The 21,797-nt window shown below is 41.1% G+C and overlaps 1 protein-coding gene across 8 annotated transcripts in view; it reads right to left on the minus strand.

Annotated features, from left to right (window-relative positions):
• The window catches only part of RPGRIP1L (RPGRIP1 like), a 171,832-nt gene that overhangs the window by 143,463 nt on the left and 6,572 nt on the right, over nt 1-21,797 (minus strand). For 7 of the 8 annotated variants that reach the window (XR_012906738.1, XR_012906739.1, XM_075940280.1 and 4 more), the window contains exons 2-5: nt 17,927-18,012; nt 16,573-16,717; nt 7,366-7,664; nt 1,713-1,821 (exon numbers count right to left, since the gene is read on the minus strand). Coding sequence is in view for 6 of the 8 variants with exons in the window: in XM_075940280.1 (XP_075796395.1) it covers nt 1,713-1,821; nt 7,366-7,664; nt 16,573-16,717; nt 17,927-18,005 (632 nt within the window). In the remaining 2 variants the exon portion in view is untranslated. The other variant, XM_075940283.1, reaches the window with a different exon arrangement.

The raw sequence follows: 21,797 nt of genomic DNA on the forward strand, positions 1-21,797 counted from the left end.
TATCGACTAGTTGCGGGAAATGCCATCGACTACTTAACTATTCAATTAGCTGCATTTTAACATCCCTAGAAGGAGGGAGTTGTTACCTGGGGCAGGAGACTGGGGTGCAGGGTCTAGTGGGGTATGGGTGCAGGAGAGAATTCTGACCTGGACGAAGAGTGTATGAGGGGTGCAGGGGTTGTAACCAGGGGTAGGAATGCAGGAGAGTGCAGGGATTTGGGTTGGGACCAGAGGTAGGGGATTGGGATGCAAGATCTTGGAGGGGGGTTGTGACCTGGAGGAGGGATATAGCAAAGGGTGCAGGATCTGGGAAGGGGCACAGGTGCAGAAGGGGGTGCTGAGGGTTTGGGTTAAGTAGGATAGGGGTTTAGAAAGTGAGGCAGAGGATTGGGTGTGGGAGGGAGGGCTGGGGTGCCACAGGCAGGCTCTAGCCAGAAGGTGCTTAGCTTACCTGGCAGCTCCCATCCAGCAGCCCAGCAGGTTACTTAGTCAGGGTTCCTGCCTTACATGCCTTCAAACATGAGCAGAGCAGCTGCAGAGGCCATGTATATGGTGCTCTGAAGTGCATGCTCTGAGGGGGGAATGATGGGGTACTTTACATGCTGAAGCTCCTATTCGCTGGAAACTGGCCAATGGAAGCTGTGAGATTTTGCTGGAGGCGGGGCAGCGTGAGAAGCCTCTCCCTCCTTCCCCAGGCTTGCAACATTCACAGAGCCTCGCAACCAGCTTTTCTGAACACCAAGTGGGGATGTGGCAGGCAGGAAGCTGGCTGAGGCTCCTATGGGCTGGATGCAGTGGCTTGGTGAGCTAGATCTAGCCCACGGGCCATAGTTTGCACAGCCTGGTCCCAGAATATGGATGTGTCAGAGGCTCTCTGTGCTCCATATTTAACTTACAATGCATGCTAGATTGAATTTACAAGCAGCTTTTAACCTTGGAACTGCAGCTAGACATCTATGGCTGGCAAAATCATAAGTCTGGAAATATACACAGCAACAAAACAGAACCAGAGCCCAAGCCCAAGTCTGCTGGGCATGGACAATGGTAGGTTTTTGTTTGCTGTATAGCAGACCCTTAAAGCCAGCTTAGCCAGCCCCATCTCCTAGGCTGTACCTTCTAAACTGCACAGCACAGAATCTGGCCCAACTATGCATCTTCATATTTAATCAGTTAAGCAACATCTGTGATAGGTTACCTTTTTCAGGGGAAATCTCTAAAATAAAGCCCAGGTGCTTCAAAAAGTATGATTGCAATAATTCCATAGATAATAGCTTTCTTCCTTTTGTCAGAGGTGATCCAATAGCCTTGCGTAGGAATAGGGGGCACTGTGCTGCAAGAAGCGCTATTTTTGAATGAAATATAAAATCAATACTCTGGCCACTAACAAAAATATCCCAGGACAAATTTTGCATGTGTAGGTTGTTAAAACCTGACAACATTCCACGTAGAGTACAGTACATATATTTTACTGCATTATATTTCTCTGTCCAATGCAATTTGATAAGGATCCTTATACTTTCTATTTCTAAATCTCTTGTGCAATGTTGCTTGATGCCAGTACAATCAACGCCAGAGTGCAAGACCCCATTTTTTGTTGGAATGAAAGCGCTGTAAAACACCTTAATCATTGAAGAATGTGTTTTTTCTTAATAACATCACATATTAATAACTGTATATTATAGAAAATTAAGAATTATAAACAAGTATCCTACAAATTTCTTATCTCATCCCTTGCTTCTTCAAGCAAACTATGTCCATATCTTGGGAGCACTGGTTGGGGGGATCTCAAGGATCTCATTTCTATATCTTGAAATCTCATTCCTAAAAATAAAGAAAACAGAGAGTCATATTCTGACACAGCAGTTAATGAAAACAATATTTAACATAAGGGGAAATCCTTATAAATATAAATATGTATATAATTATTATGTAGATGTCATAACAGATATCTTCATATCTAATACACAATAGAATGCTATGTATAAATTCAGAAAATGCATCATGAACGTAGGGTACCAAAATTCCAGTATGGACAAAACAAAATAAAAGTGACAGACAGGTGATCAGTAGGCTTTAATATGGACCTACTAGAAGGCATTTAATTTGGGAAGCAAAGAACATAACTGCCAGCTTCATTGCAAGAAGACTTAACAATAATGATAATTTAAGAGATGTCTACTGCCTAGTAATTATTCTTGTTCTCTGACTGGACCATCTCCATGGAGCCATAGTGCAGGAATTATGTACCTATCTTAGCAGTCACAGGACCATGATTAGGATTTTATAGTTCAGGAAATTAATTGGAACCCCAAATCTTACATTGAGCTGACTGATGGTGTAAGTATTCCAATCAATTTTAAAGGTCTTTCAGTTCCTTATTATCATCAGAAACTCTATTTAGATTTGGGCACCAAAGCAGGGTGAGAGAGATGACCAGTGAAACGCCTTCTTCTCCTACACCTCCACCAAGCCACACAGAAAGAGGTTAGCTAGGTGTAACCTCCCTGAAGAGAGTTGCTAGACTAGTTGAATGGACAGTCCTCCCAAATTCAGTATCTGATGTTATTGCTGCATCAAAAGATTAGTGATTTGTTAAGGCATGAACTAACTATATACATCAGCTTTTCAGATAACAGCACACTGAAGACACACGACACTGAAGCTGCCATCCTTCTACAAGAGTGAGCTGTGAGATGCTCAAGTCACAGGAACACCAGCGAGATCATATAATGAACTAAATGAGCATCCTTACCTACTTTGGCAGCCTTTGAACTGAGATGATTGACCTTTCATGTATTTCCAAAGGTTACAAATCTGTTTGACTTTAAGTAGCTCAGTTATTCCAAAAGTAGCTAATCATTCTTAATATTCAGTTAATTCATGGTTAGATTTGTATTGTTGTAATAGCACACAAGTTAATGTGTAAGCTTGAAACTTTGTGTCTCTCACCAACAGAAACTATTCTAATAAAATATATTACCTCACACACAAACTCCCTATGTAATAAATATCAAGAAAGCCACTGAAGTTGAAAGTCTACTCATACAGAGTAGGGATGTTAGAAATCGGTCATTTTAATAACATCTCAGCAGTTACACTGTTATGCAGTGAGCTCCTGGCCCCACTTCTGGGAAGCCCTCTGCTATACGATGCTGCTGCCTCTGTATAAGAGGCAGCAGCATGGGGAGCAGCAGCTCCTATCCCTGGGGGGGCCCGAGCTTCCCGCAGACAGAGCGCTGCTGCCGCCCTCTGCTGTGAGCCCTGCAGACAGGGGCTATGGCTGCCCTAGCTGCTGCCTCTATCAGCACAGGCTGGCAGGGGGCTCACCTGCTGGTCTGAGTTTTAAAAGCAGAGCACGTGGGGCGGGAGGGGGGTTGTTGTGGTTAAATCAGGACCATTAAATGATAAGCAGTTGCTTATAGGTTAACTGGTTACGCAGGTAACCACTAACATCTCTAATACAAAACCACACCTTTCTAACTCAAGTAATCATAAGAACAGCCATACTGGGCCTGAGCAAAGCTCCATTTGGCTCAGTATCCTGTCTTCCAACAGCGACCAGTGCCAGGTGCTTTACAGGGAACAAGCAGAACGGATAATCATCAAATGATCCCGACATCTATTCCCAGCTTCAGGCAAACAGATGCTGGGAAAACATCATCCTTGCTTATCTTGGCCAATAGCCACTGAGAGCTGTATCTTCCATGAAGGTATGTAATTCTTCTAGATCGTGGTCTCCAACCTTTTGTACACACAAGATCACTTTTTGAATTTACCCCACCTTTTCCCCAAAGCCTGCCCTATTTACTCCCTCCTTCCCCTCCACTGCTGACCATTTGCTCTTCCTCATCCTTATTCACTTTCACCAAGTTGGAGCAGAGGGTTGGGGTGCAAGGGGGGTGCAGTTTCTGGGCTGGCGCTGAGGGGTTTGGCATGTGGGAGGGGGCTCCGGGCTGAGCCTGGGGCAGGGTGTTGGGGTGCAGGAGTGAGGAGTACAAGTTCTGGGTGGGAGTATGGGTGCAGGAGGGGCCCCAGACTGATGCAGGGGGTTGGGTGAAGAAGGGGGTTCTCATTAGGGGGTGGTGGTATGGGGTGCAGGCTCTGGCCTGGAGGTACTTTCTACATGCAGCTCCTGGCCAGTGGTGCAGCAAGCCTTAGGCAGGCTGACTGCATGTCCTAACCCCATGCCACTCCTGGAAGTGGTTGGCTGCTGGCACATCTCTTCACACCACAGAGACAGAATGTCTCCATGCGCTACCCATGCCCACAAGTGCCACTCCCACAACTCCAGTGGCCAGTTCTCAGCCAATGAGAGTTACATGCACGGGCAGAGGAAACATGCAGAGATGCTTCCTGCACCCCAGGGTTTGCAGAGATGTGCCAACACCCATCCACTTCCAGGAGTGGCATGGGGACAGGACATGCAGCCATCCTGCCTGAACATTGCTGCACTGCTGGACTTTTAGCAGTGTGGAGTTGTGATCAACTGGCAGTGAGTTGTGATCGACCCAGCTGAGTGCAATTAACTGGTTTGTGACCACTTTAACTTGCTAGAACCATGGACCATCAGGCTGAATCTCAAAATGTTTCTTCTAGATCAAAGGAAAACAATGAAGCTTTTCAGAGACAATATGGTTCTTAAACAGACAGGGAGATCTTGATTGTCTCTTTTGTGTCCGGATATTGTTTGTGGGCTTGCCATGTGCAGGCTCATTTGAGAGAAAACGACTCATTCCTATAGATATCTTGCATCCTTGACACAAGAGAGGCAATTAAGTTCTCCCTTATCTCTTTAAGCAACCATACTGTCACATGAATTACTTCAAACTGGATTCTTCAGAGACTGACAAAGGAAGAACTTTTGGATAAATAGTCTGAGTTTAAACTAATTCAGAGACAGGTTTCTGATTCAACAGATGAAAAAAACATTATTTTCTGGAAGACAGAGGGGGTAAACAATCCTTAAAGAAGGATTAGAAAGACTGACACCTGCCAGAGCCTAAAGTTTAGTTGGGATGACCTCTGGTAAGCTTTACAGCATAAGTGGAGAGGCGTTTGGTTTTAATATATTTACTCTTTGAATGCTTTCACCTTAAAAATGAACATACTGCAGAGTCCTTTCTAAGCATGCAACTTGTAATATAGGTAATAACATTGTAGTTGCTAAGGAGAAAACAAAGCAAGCCTGCTTAGGCAGTTCAATTTGTTGGGAAGCCACAGAGTAAGCAGGGAACTGTGCTGCCTGGAAAATGCCCCATCAGGAGGGAGAGAGATAAGAATCGCTCTGCCCATGAAAGGCGGAGCTGGGGAGCCTAAGGTGGATGCTCTTGCTGGACCAGCGAGAGAGATCACAAGTGAAGTACCCTGAACTACGTCACCTCTCACAATATGTGAGCTAGCTGGTCATTTTTATGCACCAAGCTGTTGTCTACGGTTACTTAGAGCATGCCAATTTTAGCTGACGTGGTTGTATTTTCTCCTCATAAGACTAAAATGTACAAGTACAAAGCAAGCAAAAGCCAGAGCTCCTTTTATATTTAGGGTATCCCAAAATGCTTTACACACAAAGAAAAAGGGGTTACTGTAAACAGAAATGCATAGCAGTACAATAAGGTATGCAAATACAGCAAGCAATGCTCATCTGTTCTCACCTCAGAGAACAAAATCTATTTTATTGAGAAATAAAATATTAGCCAAGACACTAGGACAATCACTTTTTTTTTTTTTTAAAGACAAGAAGGCAATACAACCGCAACACAAAGACAGAAATAAACAGAAAAAAACCTCTGCTTAACAATGTATCTGAAATAATTTTGCAACAGTAGGTCTAGGACACAGAAGTTTGCTTTTGCAAGCTAAAGAGCACTTATAGTGTGTCAGAGTATTCTAAGTTTTTTGTCCTTGCTTCATCTTTAACTACAGCATTGTAGAGGCAGTCTAGATGAAAGTGCTTAATGTGTAATTCATGACATCACAAAGGCTGAAAGAACACCATTACTGGGTAATAAAAATTTCACACTATATAAACATTAGAAGAGTACAATACTGAGGTCTATTACTTTTCACTGCCTGTTTAAAAGCATCAGAATTAAGGTCAGAGTGTCATAGTAACTAAATCTCAATGAACTTTTCCAGCTGTACGAATGTTTGCAAGATTATTCAACTGAAATTTTTTTAAAAAGGACAAAAATACAATGTTCCTGACCACAAGTCTGACACAAAACTTGCAGAAGTTAATGGGGTCTCACCAGCTGAGTCAATAGGTTTTGGATGAGGCTCAGTATACCTATTTTTACAAGTTATTTTGACAGATACATTAAACTATCCAAACACAAATCCCTTAAACTTTTTCCTTATAAAAATTATTGAATTTGCTAATATAATTTAATCCCTCCAAATACAAAAGACTGAAAACAAGTGCTTATTTCTACTCCTCTTGTAGTAAATGACAAGTTTTGAATATAAAAACCTGTAAAAATTATGATTCTGCCTCACCATTTAAAACTTCCAGAATCTACACATGTATCATTTATTTTTAAGATTTTCAATGTTGTGCATGCATATACCCACGTCTAAAGGTTAGGGATGTTAAAATGTGCTTAATCTGGTAACTATGTAACTGCTGAAAATCTCAGTGATTACATGCACCTGCTCACGGGATGGGACCTGGCTCCTGGTGAACACCAGCTGTTGCCCTACGCTGCTGCCTCTGTGTCAGAGGCAGCCAGCTCCCCAGAAGCCAGAGTGCACTGGCTCCCATCTGTAGCCCTGCTACCGGGGAAGTTGGCTGCCACCACGCACCAGCTACTGCCTCAGCCTTCTGCCTCTATATCAGAACCAGCAGCACAGGGCAGCAGCCAGCTCCCCAGAAGCCAGCACACACCGGCTCCTGACTGCAGCTAAGCTTGAACTCTCACTCCAGCCTACATTCCTGAAAAATACAATAATTGAAAATGCATGTATATTTTTCATTTCTTTTTCCAAAAAAAGAAATTCCTTCAGTTACAGACCTGAGCAAAGCTGGGTACATCTGCTAGTAACATATACAGAGATTTGAATTGACATTAAAAAATTAACATATTAGCATATGCTATGTTTGCTAATGATTTTATCCAAAACGAATTTCCTATTGCCAATATCATCATGGGTTCTCAAGTGATGACATACAAAAAAGGACAAGACATAAGGACTGCCACAAAGAATAAAATAAAAGTAGGCAAACGCCTCATTTTTTTCTAATACTTCCTGAAGAGACCGCTGCCCACGAAGAAGCTAAAGAACAGAAATTAGAATGTGAGTATATATGTAACTATTTCTTCGGTGAAGAACAAATCAGGATATTGTTTATCTCTATTTTAATTATACCTTTCCTTGTGCGCTCTTGGATAGTGACAGACTCATTCACTTTTCTGAGACCAGTGTTAATGCGAGACTGAACATAGCTGTACGGAGTGTGCCGATGGCCTTGAACTTGGAGCTGCTGTTTGGTTGCAATCAGTCTCTTGCGGATGCCTTCATTTTGTTTCTCAAGCTCACGAACTTTCTCTTGTAGCTGCTCAATCATTTCTTCAAGTTCCACATCCTGGCCCAACCGCTTGGGGCCACCACCAATCTGCTCAGATCTTTTCTTGTCATTAACAAGCCGAATTAACTTGGTGGCCATTCTGGGGAAATAAAAAGATGAAAAAGAATGTGAAAAGTCAGCATAAAAACCATTGTGTTGAAAAGAACATAATCACTGTGAAGACTTCAGCATAGAACCTGAATAATAAATTGCAGGTTTTGATATAACTATTACTGCCTGTAAAGAACGCTTTGAAGATAACTGAAACCATTGGGCAGCAATCTGCTTCATAGCACTGACAAATAACAGTTTCCTAAGGCTTATCATTTAAGGACACATATTTACTCCATATGGTTCTTAAATATAATTTTTAAGGCATGATCCTATAGAGGAACTCTGCATTCTGTTAAGTACAGTTACAGATTGGGGATGTGGTGGGACAATGTATAAAAACTACAATTCCACAAGATATTAAACTGTTGAACACATGCTCATAACATGCAGCATTTCAGTGATGTATTGTTTACACTTTCACTGTAGGATTTTAAACCATGTTTCCGTTCTAAAAATGCTAAAAAGTATAGGTAAGGGTGCTCAAAAAGCTCCTGATGAGAAAATCTTAAGTTTATGTTGCCATGCTAAATTTTATATTTAATACATAGTACCAATGTGCTAAGAGAAGTAGTGATTAGCTGTGGAGCATAATTAGATACAGGAAGTGTGGTTTTCATCTGTCTTTAAAAGGATACGAATTTTGCTTTTGGCATCTTAAGAGTTGTACCTTTGATTTCTTTTAGTTTTGATAAACATTGCAAAGCCAGAACAAAAGGCAGAGAAGGCACATGGGGGTGATGTAATATATAAGAACATAAAACATGCCCAGCAGTGAATAGAAAAAAAACTTGGCATAGAAAGAAAGAAAAGGTGGCTTTGATGAAGGAGACAAGTTCAAGACTTTACAAAATTGGTCGCACATCTTAAAGAGCTGTATCTAGTTTACAGGGAATCTACTTTTGTAGAGGCCTAGACAGGAGATTGAAAATAAAGACACACTTAATTTGTTTGCTTTACTTTAGCCTGGTTACAGACAGAAGCTTTTATTTAAGAACAAAAGTGAAACAACAAAAATAATTCAAAATACCTTTGGGATGTCACAGTATATATACACATACACATACACATACACATACACACACACACTTCTGCTGCATATTCAATTTGCACTTCTATCTAGAAAAACTCCAGCATGTGATATTGGTAGGAAATTAATGGCTGAATTAGTTAAGACTTTTTCCTCGGACAACTAGGGATATTAGACAGCGATTAATTGAATAGTTGTGTAAATGCATCACATATTATCGGTTACAAGACTATTTGATAGTCCCCAGGGGCAGGGCCAGGAAACCATTGCGTTCTCGGCACCACTACTGCGAGAAGTCTAAATAATAAGATGGGTGAACTAGAGTGCCTCGTTTGAAAGGAGGATATTGATATAACAGGCATTATGGAAACTTGGTGGAATGAGGACAATCAATGGGACACAGTCACAACAGGATATAAAATATATCGCAAGGACAGAACAGGTTGTGCTGGTGGGGGAGTAGTACTATATTTGAAAGAAAATGTATAATCAAATCAAGTAAAAATCTTAAATGAGCCAAAATGTTCTATAGAATCTCTATGGATATTAATTCCATGCTCCAATAATAAGCATATAGGAGTAGGGATATATTATCGACCACCTGATCAGGACAGTGATGAAATGCTATCAGAATAAAAAAAACTCAATAATAGTGGGGGATTTCAAGTATCCCCATATTAACTGGGTACACATCACCTCAGGACGGGATGCAGAGATAAAAATTCTTGACACCTTAAATGACTGCTTCTTAGAGCAGCTGGTTCTGGAACCCACAGGGGGGAGGATATTCTTGATTTAGAACTAAATGGAGCACAGGATCCGGCCCAAGAGGCAAATATAACTGGACCACTTGGAAATAATGACCATAATGTAAAAAAATTTAACATCCCTGTGGTGGGAAAAACAACTTAGCAGTGCAACAATGTACCATTTAATTTCAGAAAGGGAAATGACACAAAAATAAGGAAGTTAGTTAAGCTAAGGTGACCAGAATTTGAAAAAGTGCGAGGAGGACACTGAGTTGACAAAATATATACTTGTATATGTGTATAAATAATCATTTAAATAAATGATCACAATATTAGTCTTCTTATAAGACAAACAGACTTGACTTAAAAACATTCATATAACATTTAAATCACTATTTGTCGCTCTTTTAAGAAATTGAAAATCTCGATCCATTTTTTTTGCATCAATTTTGTGTTCAGTCCATTCATTGTCTTTTATTATACTGTTAATTCTTCGTACTTCGAACAATAAATTGTCATTTATTGTGATGCTAACTTTTTCTTTAACAAATAAAACTGTTTCAAGGATTTTATTCCTTTGAATTTCTTCATTCAGCAGAATCAAACCAAACACGTACACTGATTCGTCATGCTTAGTCCAATTTTCTAGATATTCAAGACCATTTTACACCACCAAAATTAGTATTTGTGTTATCGGCACACATCGCAATAACTTTATCATTCAAATTATGATTATCCACTATTTTTTATATGATTAGATATTATTTCAGATGTCTCACCATCAATTGCTTCCAAATTCAAAAATTTGATTTGAATACCATTTTCAAAACTGAAGTAATGAACTAACACCAGATACAACTTTGTATCTTTGTGTTTTGAAGCATCCGAAAGAAATGTAACAAATTTAGCTTCATTTAAACCTTTCTTCAAATTCGCTAGTGTGTAAGTTTGAAAAACATTGTGAATAATAGCTTCTTCTTTAGTTCTGACACAATGGAATTTTTTATTATAAAGTACTCTTCAGTTTTGACGTACAGTCCATGCTCCAAAAACTTTGATTGTGCATCATAGAGTGGTACGCAGTCAGACCTTCGGCAGCTGCTAAATTCTTTTTGTCTTCTTCAAATGATGTACTTCCTAAGAAGTCTGTAACTTTCTGGGACATTGATGCCAATGTTAAAGAATTTTGATGTTTGTTTGATGAAACATGCTTCGTTATGCTGGATCGGCCACCTACTGCCACACTGAATTCCACCGAACAGACAGTACACTTCACTAATGAATCATCTCTTGTTTCATCCACAATTCTGATGAACGGAAATTCCTTTTTTAAATTCTCGTTGAAATGGCATTTTCTTTTCTTCGACATTTTTAGGGTTAATTGTATCAACTAAAAAAATCACATTCACATTACATTAAAATGGCTCAAAATAAACAATAACATTTCATAAATACCCTATAACTGTATTTTACTGTATATTAAGCCTTTTAACAGGGGTTCAATCAGTTTTGTAACTTACCGGCTTTTCTGACAAGTGCCCACGTCCAGCACTTCGACAGATGTGCGGATCAGCCAACTTTGCAGTGATGCTACTAGATTGCAGTATAATGATACTTTAAAAAACAGCGGGATATAATTTTTTGGCAAAGTAGAACAGGAAGGACAATTTTTTTCAAAGGAGGACAAAAGGAGGACATAATTATTGGGGAGGACAAGCCCCTCAAAAGGAGGACTGTCCTCCTCAAAGGAGGACGTCTGGTCACCTTAGTTAAGCAGAAATTAAAAGGTACAGCGACAAAAATACAGCTGAATGGAAACTTTAGAAAGACACCGTAATAGTGGCCAAACTTAAATGTATATTCCAAATTAAAAAACACAGTAAGAGAACCAAAAAAGGGCCACTGTGGCTTAACAACCAAGTAAAAGAAGCAGTGAAAGATAAAAAGATGTCTTTAAAAAATGCGGAAGTCAAATCCTAGTGAGGAAAATAGAAAGGAGAATAAACTTTGTCAAATTAAGTGTAAAAATATAAGAAAAAACAAAAAAAGAGTTTGAAGAACAGCTAGCCAAAAACTCAAAAAGTAATAGCAAAATGTTTTTAAGTACATCAGAAGCGGGAAGTCTGCTAAACAAACAATGGAGCCTTGGACAACTGAGATGTTAAAGGAGTACTCAAAGATGATAAAATAATTGCAGAGAAGCTAAATGAATTCTTTGCTTCAGTCTTCACAGCTGAGGATACTGGGGAGATTCCCAAACGTGAGCCATTCTTTTTAGGTGACAAACCTAAGGAATTGTCCCAGATAGAAGTATCATGAGAGGAGGTTTTGGAATAAATTGATAAACTTAATAGTAACAAGTCACCAGGACCAGATGGCATTCAACCAAGGTTCTGAAAGAACTCAAATGTGAAATTACACAAGTATTAACTGTGGTTTGTAACCTACCCTTCATATTGCCTTCGTACTTAATGAATGGAAAATAGCTATCATGACGCCAATATTTAAAAAGGGCTGTAGAGGCGATCCTGGCAATTACAGACCGGTAAGTCTAACGTCAGTACTGGGAAAATTAGTTAAAACTATAGTAAAGAATAAAATTGTCAGACTCATAGATGAACATAATTTGTTGGGGGAAAGTCAACATGGTTTCTGCAAAAGGAAATCATACCTTACTAATCTATTAGTGTTCTTTGAGGGGGTCAACAAGCATTGGACAAGGGGGATCCAGTAGATATAGTGTACTTTGATTTCCAGAAAGCCTTTGACAAGGTCCCTCACCAAAGGCTCTTAAGAAAATTAAGTTATCATCGGATAAGAGGGAAGGTCCTTTCATGGACTGATAACTGGTTTAAAGACAGGAAAAAAGGTTAGGAAAAAATGGCAAGTTTTCAGAATGGAGAGAGGTAACTAGTGAGGTCTCCCAAGGGTTTGTCTGGAGATCAATCCTATTCAATTTATTTCTAAATGATCTAGAGAAAGGGGTAAACAGTGAGGTGGCAAAAGTTGCAGATGATACTAAACTGCTTAAGATAGTTAAGACCAAAGCAGACTGTGAAGAGCTTCAAAAGCTTCTCACCAAACTAAGTGATTGGACAATAAAATGGCAAATGAAATTTTATGTTGATAAATGTGGAAAAAAATAATCCCAACTATTCATATAATATAATGGGGACTAATTTAGCTACAACTACTCAAGAGAAAGATCTTGGGGTCATTGTGGATAGTTCTCTGAAAACATCCTGTGCAGTGGCAGTCAAAAAAAAAATCAAATAAAATGTTAGAAGTCATTAAAAAAGGGATAGAGAATAAGACAGAGAATATTTCATTGCCTCCATACAAAACCATGGTATTCCCACATCTTGAATACTATGTACAGATGTGGTGACCTGATATCATGGTTTGCAATTTGCATATCTTTTTCCGAACCCCCTCCAGCAGTCTACATGTAGTCTGAGGGTTCAGGTACTTGTACTCTGGAGATTGGGGCCCTTAACACAGGGGACTTCTCCACTAACTGGTCGGGTCAACTCTCTTGCACCTCTCTACCTCTCCACTAGTACAATGACCTTGTCATAGGTGGCTGGTTTGTTCTGGTGGACCCAAACACAAAAATCCGGAGGTAGCCTCCTCATGTATCGGTCAATCACCAGTATCTGTAGAATCTCTTCAGGGCTCTGGGACTCAGGTTGTAACCACCTTCGCGCAAGATGGATGATGTCATATAACTGGGAACATGGAGATTTGTTCTCCTGATATCTCCAGTTGTGATATCATTGGACCCGTACTGCAACCGTCACACCCACTTGGGTTAAGATTTCTGCCTTCAACCAAGGGTAGTTTGCTGCTGTTTCAAGTGGGCAGGTCATGGTACTCCTTCTGCACTTCTACACACAGGAAAGGAATGAGTATCTTGGCTCACTGGTCTCTAGGCCAGGCTTCACGTACTGAAATTTCAAAGATGAGCAGGTAGGCTTCCATATCTTCTGTACTCATCTTGGGTAAAAAACTTGTGACCCTCAAGCTTTTTGCTGCCCTGGCTAGGAATGTAAGGCTACTTCTAGACTGGCCCCTTCTCCGGAAGAGGCATGCAAAGCAGGCAAGTCAGAATAGGGAAATCCGTGGGGGATTTAAATATCCCCCGCGGGATTTAAATAAACATGGCCGCCGCTTTTTTTCCGGCTTGGGGAAAAGCTGGAAAAGAGCGTCCAGACTGGCGCGATCCTCCAGAATAAAGCCCTTTTACTTCTCTTCTTCAATCTATAGCTTTCCTCTTTTCCTCCTACATTTTCTTCTCTCCCCTGGCATTTTTGCATGTAAGTAACCTATTGCTCAATACTTATCTGGCATTCTGCAAGACCCCAATCAGTGCGACACATGGCACCAAATTTTTACTCTTTTCTATTCATGCCCCCTGCAGCCATACCAAACTTAGCTCCCTGGCCTAACTATAAATAAGTTTCTGAAAGGCAGCATGCTCTGTTTCCTCCTCACTCTCTTGAAAATTTTTATCCTTTTTCTTTTCCTCCTTCCCACTCCTCCTTTTCAGTTGGCTTCCTATATCTCTATTCCCTCAGAATATAAAGCTCTAAAGTGTACAATGCTTACATAAGTAGGTAAACAGTTCATGGCTGGGAACCAAACAGGTTGTCATGGTCTGTCTCTGAACAGAAATCAGCTGAGTGGAATGAAATCAGAGTTGGGAGTGTAAGTAATACAACCTTGTGCTGCGAAAATTCTGAGGACTGTATTCCGAGTATTAAGGCCTGTAGCCAGACAGGAACCCCCCTGTAACATCCATTTTTGCTTGCCTGGAGCATATAGGGCACACAGAGCAGAAGGCCCAGGCTGCTGTGACCATGAATGGCTGTAAACAGAGATACACCAATTGCTGACCAAGAGGCTGCCAAGGAGTGCCCTTGACTTAACCCATATTGATACGAACACACAGCCGTCCGCGGGGGGAGGAATCTCTCGCCCAGTAAAAAAATGTCTAGTACTCACAATTTAGTTATCTCTCTTGCAAGTGTAAATTAACTTGAAACTTGCTTGTAAGAACTGGCGCCACAAAACGGACCAGTACATTTTGGCCTCTTAGATAAGAAAGAGGATACGAGCCCCCAGGGGTATAAAGATGGGTCCAGCAGCACATTTACTCTGAGTGTCAATCTACCATCTATCTGCTGGTCGGGTTAGGTGTTTGATCTCCCAAGGTTCTAGAGGGGACGCCCACCTCGTATTCGTCTTTCCTAGGAATTGAGAGACCGGCCCTGGCCTGACACGCTGGAAACGAGAGTCACAGAAAGGGGTAAAAATTGTACCTAGATGTGGTCCTTTGTCTTAAGTGTACACATAGACTTAGAGCTCTTTAAAGATTAAGCTGTCACTTGGTACCATTATTTCTATTTTCTATCTTTATTTTCTTTGTAACTATTTTTAAAATCTGTATTTGCTAACAGTTAAGAAATAGAGCAATAGCCATTGTAACCATATGCTTTTATAAGTTTTTTTAATAAACCTGTAACTGTTTAAGTTTTAACTTGACTCCTTCAGTTGCTGTAATAGAACCAAGCACAACGTAAAAGAACTTCAGCCGGTCATAAGGGACAGGTATAGGACACACCCTGCCATGACCGTCGGCTGACAAGGCCCTTGTGGAAAAACTAAGTAAATTCTTTGCTTCGGTCTTCACGACTGAGGATGTTAGGGAGATTCCCGAAAATGAGCCATTCTTTTTAGGCAACAAATCTGAGGAATCGTCCCAGATCGAGGTGTCATTGGAGGAGGCTTTGGAACAAATTGACAAACTTAACAGTAACAAGTCACTGGGACCAGATGGTACTCACCAAAGAGTTCTGAAAGAACTCAAATGTGAAATTGCGGAACTATTAGGTACATAAGATGATCCCTGTAATCATCTTCTGTATCTAATGACTGGAAGATATCTAAAGTGATGCCAATATTTAGAAACAGCTCTAGAGGTGATCCTAGCAATTACAGACCAGTAAACCTAATGTGAGTTCTGGACAAATCAGTTGAAACTATAGTAAAGAACAGAATTGTCAGACACATAGACAAACATAATTTATTGGGGAAAAATCAATATGGTTTCTGTCAAGAGAAATCATGCCTCACTAATCTATTAGAAAAAATAATCCCAACTATACATACAAAACTATGGAGATTAATTTAGCTATAACCACTCAAGAGAGAGATCTTGGAGTTATTGCGGATAGTTCCCTGAAAACATCCACTCAATGTGCAGCAGTGGTCAAAAAAGCAAACAGAACGTTAGGAATCATTTAAAAAAGGATAGAGAATAAAGACAAAGACCATCTTATTGCCTCAGTATAAATCCATGGTATGCCCACATCTTGAATATTGCGTACAGATGTGGTCGCCTTATCTCATAAAAGATATATTGTCATTGGAAAAGATTCAGAAAAGGGCAACAAAAATGATTAGAGGTTTGGAATGGGTGCCACATGAAGAGAGATTAAAAAGACTAGGACTTTTCATCTTAGAAAAGAGGAGACTAAAAGGGGGCGGGGGTAGACAGGTCTATAAAATCATGACAGGTATGGAGAAAGTGAATAAGGAAAAGTTATTTAATTGTTCCCATAACACAAGAACTAGGGATTATCAAATGAAATTAATAGGTAGCAGGTTTAAAACAAGCAAAAGGAAGTTTTTCTTCATACAGCACACAATCTGTGGAACTCCTTGCCAGAGATTGTTGTGAAGACTAGGACTTCAACAAGGTTCAAAAAAGAACAAGACAAATTCATGGACCTTAGGCCCATCAATACTTATTTGCCTGGAGAGGTAGGAATGGTTTCCCTACCCTCTGTCAGAAGCTACAAATGGATGACAGGTGGTGATTCCCTCTTCTGTTCACTCCCTCTGGGGCCATCTGGCATTGGCCACTGTCAGAAGACAGAACACTGGTAGAGGTGAACCTTTCTTATGGCCATTCTTATGTTCTTAAGGTTGTCATAGACCACTCTGAAAAGTTTTCTTACTCCAGCTTGCGTGATTTTGATTTGTTGTTGATTGAGGTTTAAAAGGACATATTCCCCAAATCTGTTTTTGGCTTAAAAAAATAAGAAAAATCAAACCTTTTAATTTTATCTTCTTGCTTATGTGCATGTTGCTTAAGTAAGATATTTTCATCATGCAAACGCAGGAAACGGTCTTCTAGCTCCTCACGACTAATCCGTGAGACAGCTTGCCGAGCTTTCACATTCTGTGCAGCTGATGATTCTAATAAGCAGAAACAAAATCACAGCAAATTACTTTCATGATTCCCAAAGGGATATCGTCATCATTTGGAAACCTAGCCAGTTTTAAAAATCAAGTTTAATATAATTTCTGGTTCAACCTGACCAAAATATGCCTGCCAATTGATGATTATACACTCATATTTTCTATTCTTTTTAGTGCTTTCTTATTCTTTTCATGGAATACCCATACAAATAATAAGACAAACTGGTAGTTAATGGATGATTGAGGGGGAAAAAGCTTAACTGATTCAAAGCACTTTGTGTGTTAACACAATCATAGCAGTATGCTATCAATTTTTATAGACTGGAGAGAGTTCCTTTTTAAACACAAAGTAAATTTACTCACACAAAATTATAGAAAAATTAACTGATAAATTCCAGGAAATTAAGTCAAATGTGTGAACTGAACCTCAATACAGTAGACAATAATAGTGCATACTCCTCAGTGGTGCTGAATGGCTTCTGCTCCCATAGTCAATGGGCCAACTTCTGCTCCCACTAATGTCTATAGCTACAGTAATTCCTCATTTAACACGACAGATGTATTTCTGAAAATGTTCATGCTAAGCAAAAACGTGCTACGCGGGGTCAATTTTCCTAATTAAAAAAATGGAAAAGGTGAGTGTTGCATTTCAGGCGTTGGTGGCGAACTCAATTTTTTGTTGGTGCTGGGTCATCAACATTAGATATCTAGCAACACAAGATATCTAGCAACATAAATCATTGCCTTTTGTTAAAATACAAAGATAAACGTGAGTGAGTGGAGAAGTGCTGTGACCATGTGTGTTCATCCACTCATGCGTATTACCACTGTTTTCACCAACTTGTCCCACATGCGAAGTAGTCCGCCACTTGATTATTTTTGTGTTATTTCAAGGATGGTCGTGTTATTCAAAAAATGTTCCCTAAAAAAAAAATATGCTATTGCGAAAACGTGTTAAGCGAGTAATTACCGCATAGTGAATAGGAGTCGATGGACTTGCAGATGTTCAGCACCTAATCAGTCTAAGCTCTATTTAAGTAGTACTATGGATTCTAACTTCACATCTCTTTATGAATTTAACACCGACTCCAAATATTATCTGAACTTAATTTTCCTAAGTGTGAATATCAGAATCATTTTTGGAAGGTAGCCAACAAAGTAACTGATCAAAGTATGTTATTGTAATAAATAACAGCTGGTACAAACCTTGCAATCCTCCAGTTCCCGCTAGACCTACATCCCTCACAGGAAGGTCTCCTGCAGTTTCATCAGCTGAAGCAGACATGGTTTATCTGCAGATTACAAAATTCACATGAAATCCCTTTTTATCCATAACTTAAACTGCAACACTAAAATGAACATCACATAAAATGAGTAAGAAAAAGAATGAGAGATTCACTATTAGGATGGACTGATTTATATTAAGGTGATGTAAATACAGTAATTAAAAAGTCACTGATTTACAAGTTTCCCACATATTTTTTCACATTTTTTTTTCACATAGTTTTTAACATATTTCTTCAAACAGTGGTACATATCAGATCACTAAAACATGTTAATTTACAGTTAAGTATAGCATTTTACATCATCTATGACAGTATACTTTGTGTAATTTTTTTTAGATAACTTGATTTTATTAATTTAAAAAATAGTACATAATACTCATCACCTGTGTCAAGCTGCAGATGCAGGAGCAGTTCATTAGGAATGATAGAAACTAAATTAAGCAAACACACTTATATTTTCTCTCACTCTATATTTAATTTTCTTTTCCTGATGGATGACAGAATGACATCATCTTGTCAGCATCAACAGGCTGGGGGAGTGTGACGGACTGGGCCAAGTTTGGGCACCGCTGAGGGCATCCGCTCAGGGGTAATTGCTCACAACCAGGGCTCCTTACAGCCCCTGACTAGAGGCCTTTCCCAAATAGGCCACACACCAGCCACACAGAGCGCTTCAGCTGCCAATCTAGCCAGCAGGAATCCTCACGAGAAAACCCCTCAGACACCGCAACTCTCCCTGTGCCACAATCAGCCGCAGGCTTTACACACAGGTAAGGGGTTAGAACCCAATCTCACCTACCGTGAATGCGTTCTTCCGGTCCCAAGAAACCAGCCATGGGTTCCCAGTCAATTTACACTTACCTACAAGAGTACACTGGGCCAATCCATTAGAATAGTGTTTCCCAAACTATGAGCCGTGGCCTGCTTTTGGGCCGCAGGAAAAAGATACCGGGCCTCAGCATGGCTGCCAGGTCCCACAAACCCTCGGCCGGGCTGGGCAGAGTCTGCAGCCGGATGTTCCAGGCTCCCAGCAGAGGCGTAGCTAGGGTTACCAGGTGAGTTCAAAAAAAAAAAAAAAAAAAAAAAAATGCAGGACACACTTGATCTCAGATGCTGGGAGGAGGAGCTGGGAGGGGAGCAGAGGGAGCAGGGATCGTTGGGGGGGGGGGGAATCGTCAGGGACAGCAGGGCTGGCCAGGGGAGATCGGGGGGTGGGGAGAACCGGCCGCCGGAAGCAGGGCTGGATGCGGGCAGTGGGGCTGGTTGGGGGAGATTGGGAGGGGAAGTGGGGGAGAACAGGCCAGCTGGGAGCAGGTCGGGGGAAGTGGGATTGGCTGGAAGGGCAGTGGGGGGGAGCGAACTGGCCGGCGGGAAGTGGAACTGACCTGGGTGTACGCAGATCTCAGAGCGCTGCCCATCCCGCTCACAGTCCCAGCGAAGCACGAGTAAGTCCGGCTCTGGGGATTCCATATTGCCCCCCCACACACACACTGCCCCCTCGAGTAGTTGTGAACTGTCTGGCTGGTAGACACACTCAAACAGCCTGAGCACATCTACCAGCCAAGCAGTTCGCAACTACAAACTGATACAGCTAATAATAATAAAACTTACCTAATAAGAAAATACCAGACATTTTATATGTCCGGTATATTCTCAATTTGTTTCCCGGACAGAAGCCTCAAATATCAGACTGTCCAGTACAAAACTGGACCCCTGGCAACCCTACCCTTCCTGGCATCCTCCCTCCTAGCCAGATACCCTACCCCCAGTCTGCTCCTGCTCCCACCTCCTGGAGTGCCTGTGCGGCGCCGGGTCCCCAAGCCCTGGCCTGGGCTGGGTGAAGGATGCAGCCTGGTGAAACTGTAAAAATTTATTCATTTTTCATTCTTTTTTTAATATGTGTTTATATTTTTTGGGCTGCAAAAAACAGTACTGAAAAAAAAAAAACGGGTTCCAACTAAAGTAAAAAGTTTGGGAAACCCTAGTCTAGCCAGCTTTCTGTCTATCTTACAGTCCATTTATGACAATCCATATTTCCTTAACTTGCTGGCAAGAATATTGTGGGTGACCATATCAAAAGCTTTGCTAAAGCTGGCACTGGGGGCTTTGGGAGGACCAGAACCAACGCATATGAATATTCATCATTTACTTAATGAATATGCAAATATATATTACTGGTCCTCCAAAAGCTCGTGAATGGATTTACTGGTCCCATCAAAAAGTTTGGGAACCTCTGCTTTAGAATCTAAAATCTAAAGGTTTATTAACATAAGAAAGAAAAGGTTCAGAGTAATGTTGTTAAAGAAAATACATTACATGCACCAATCACCCAGTTCTAGATGTAGGCTCTTAGCAGAGATGTTACAAACTCCTATCTTAAACGTCTCTGGTGTACATCCTATGTCAGAATGGGCTAACGATTCTTCCCGTCTCGCTGTTCCTTGCAAGGCTGTATCTGGAATCAGTAGCAGAACTGAAGGCAAGATGGAGTCCACCTCATGGCATTTTATACCCATCCCTCGTATCTTCCAAGCTGGAGCAGATCATATGGCCAAGTGACCTATCCCTGTGTCCCATGTCAGCAGCCATGATATTGGCTGGTTTACAGGGTCCAGACGCATTCCTCAGGTGTGTACTGAGCACCTTGAGAGCCATTGTTCCTGGAGCCTCGCTAACTAGAATAATCATTGACTGGACATTGCTTCCTTATAGCAGGCAGTTCAGGCCCACTGCTCTGTCTAAGGAAGAGAACATTCAGCCCACTGAAAACAAGTATAAGTTGGGGTTCCGTTAAGAAAGCTGAGTTATGCTGAAGTAAAATAGAGAATAGACGTATGTCTTCACCATTATGACCTGTGACCAATGCTGCTTTGTTTACCTAAAGCAGGGGAGGGGAACCTTTTTTCTGACCCACAGAAAAGTCAGTTGGGGACTACATATAAGTGAGAAGTGCAACAAACAAACAAACAAACCCTGTCTGAAAATGAGAAAGACAACTCACATTTCCTCATTTCCCTCATACACCAGAGCTAGCAGATTGTGTGTGCTGTAGTGCAGAGGGGGAGCTGGAGCACCAGAGCAGGCTCCCCATTGCTGGCAAGCCAGGAACCGCATATCCCACCCTTGACCTAAAGGGTCCATAGCCACAGAACCTTGTGATTCCCATTGGCTCCTGTTTCCAGTGAAGGGAAGCTGAGAGAAGCAGCAGCCCACGCTACACTGCTACCCATGGCTCCCCTTGGCTGGAAATGGAAAACTGGAGCCAATGGGAGCTGAAAGACTCCTTGGTACGGACCCTTTAGGTTAATAAAGCAGCACAGGCCCACTAGTGGCTTTCCCAAAGTGGGTCTGCAGCACTTTGAGGAACACTTTAAACTAGGTTCGACGGGGACAGGTGAGCAAAGCCCACAGGTAAGTGCTGAATGTGCGGGACTGGAAGATGGGTTGGAAATGGGGGGGACTATGGCCTATAATGGCAAGGAGAAAGGAGGGTCAGGGCACAACAGGGAGGCAAGATCAAATCAGTATCTTAGATGCCTATATACAAATGCGAGAAGTATGGGTAATAAGCAGGAAGAACTGGAATTGCTAACAAATAAATACAACTATGATATCATTGATATTACAGAAACCTGGTGGGATGGGACACATGATTGGAATGTTGGTATGGAAGGGTACAGCTTGCTTAGGAAGGACAGACAGGGAAAAAAAGGAGGAGGGGTTGCCTTGTATATTAAAAATGTACACACTTGGAATGAAGTGGAGATGAACGTAGGAGATAGCTGTGTAGA

This window comes from Pelodiscus sinensis, chromosome 12 (genome assembly GCF_049634645.1).
Source record: "Pelodiscus sinensis isolate JC-2024 chromosome 12, ASM4963464v1, whole genome shotgun sequence".
Lineage (NCBI taxonomy): Eukaryota > Metazoa > Chordata > Testudines > Trionychidae > Pelodiscus > Pelodiscus sinensis.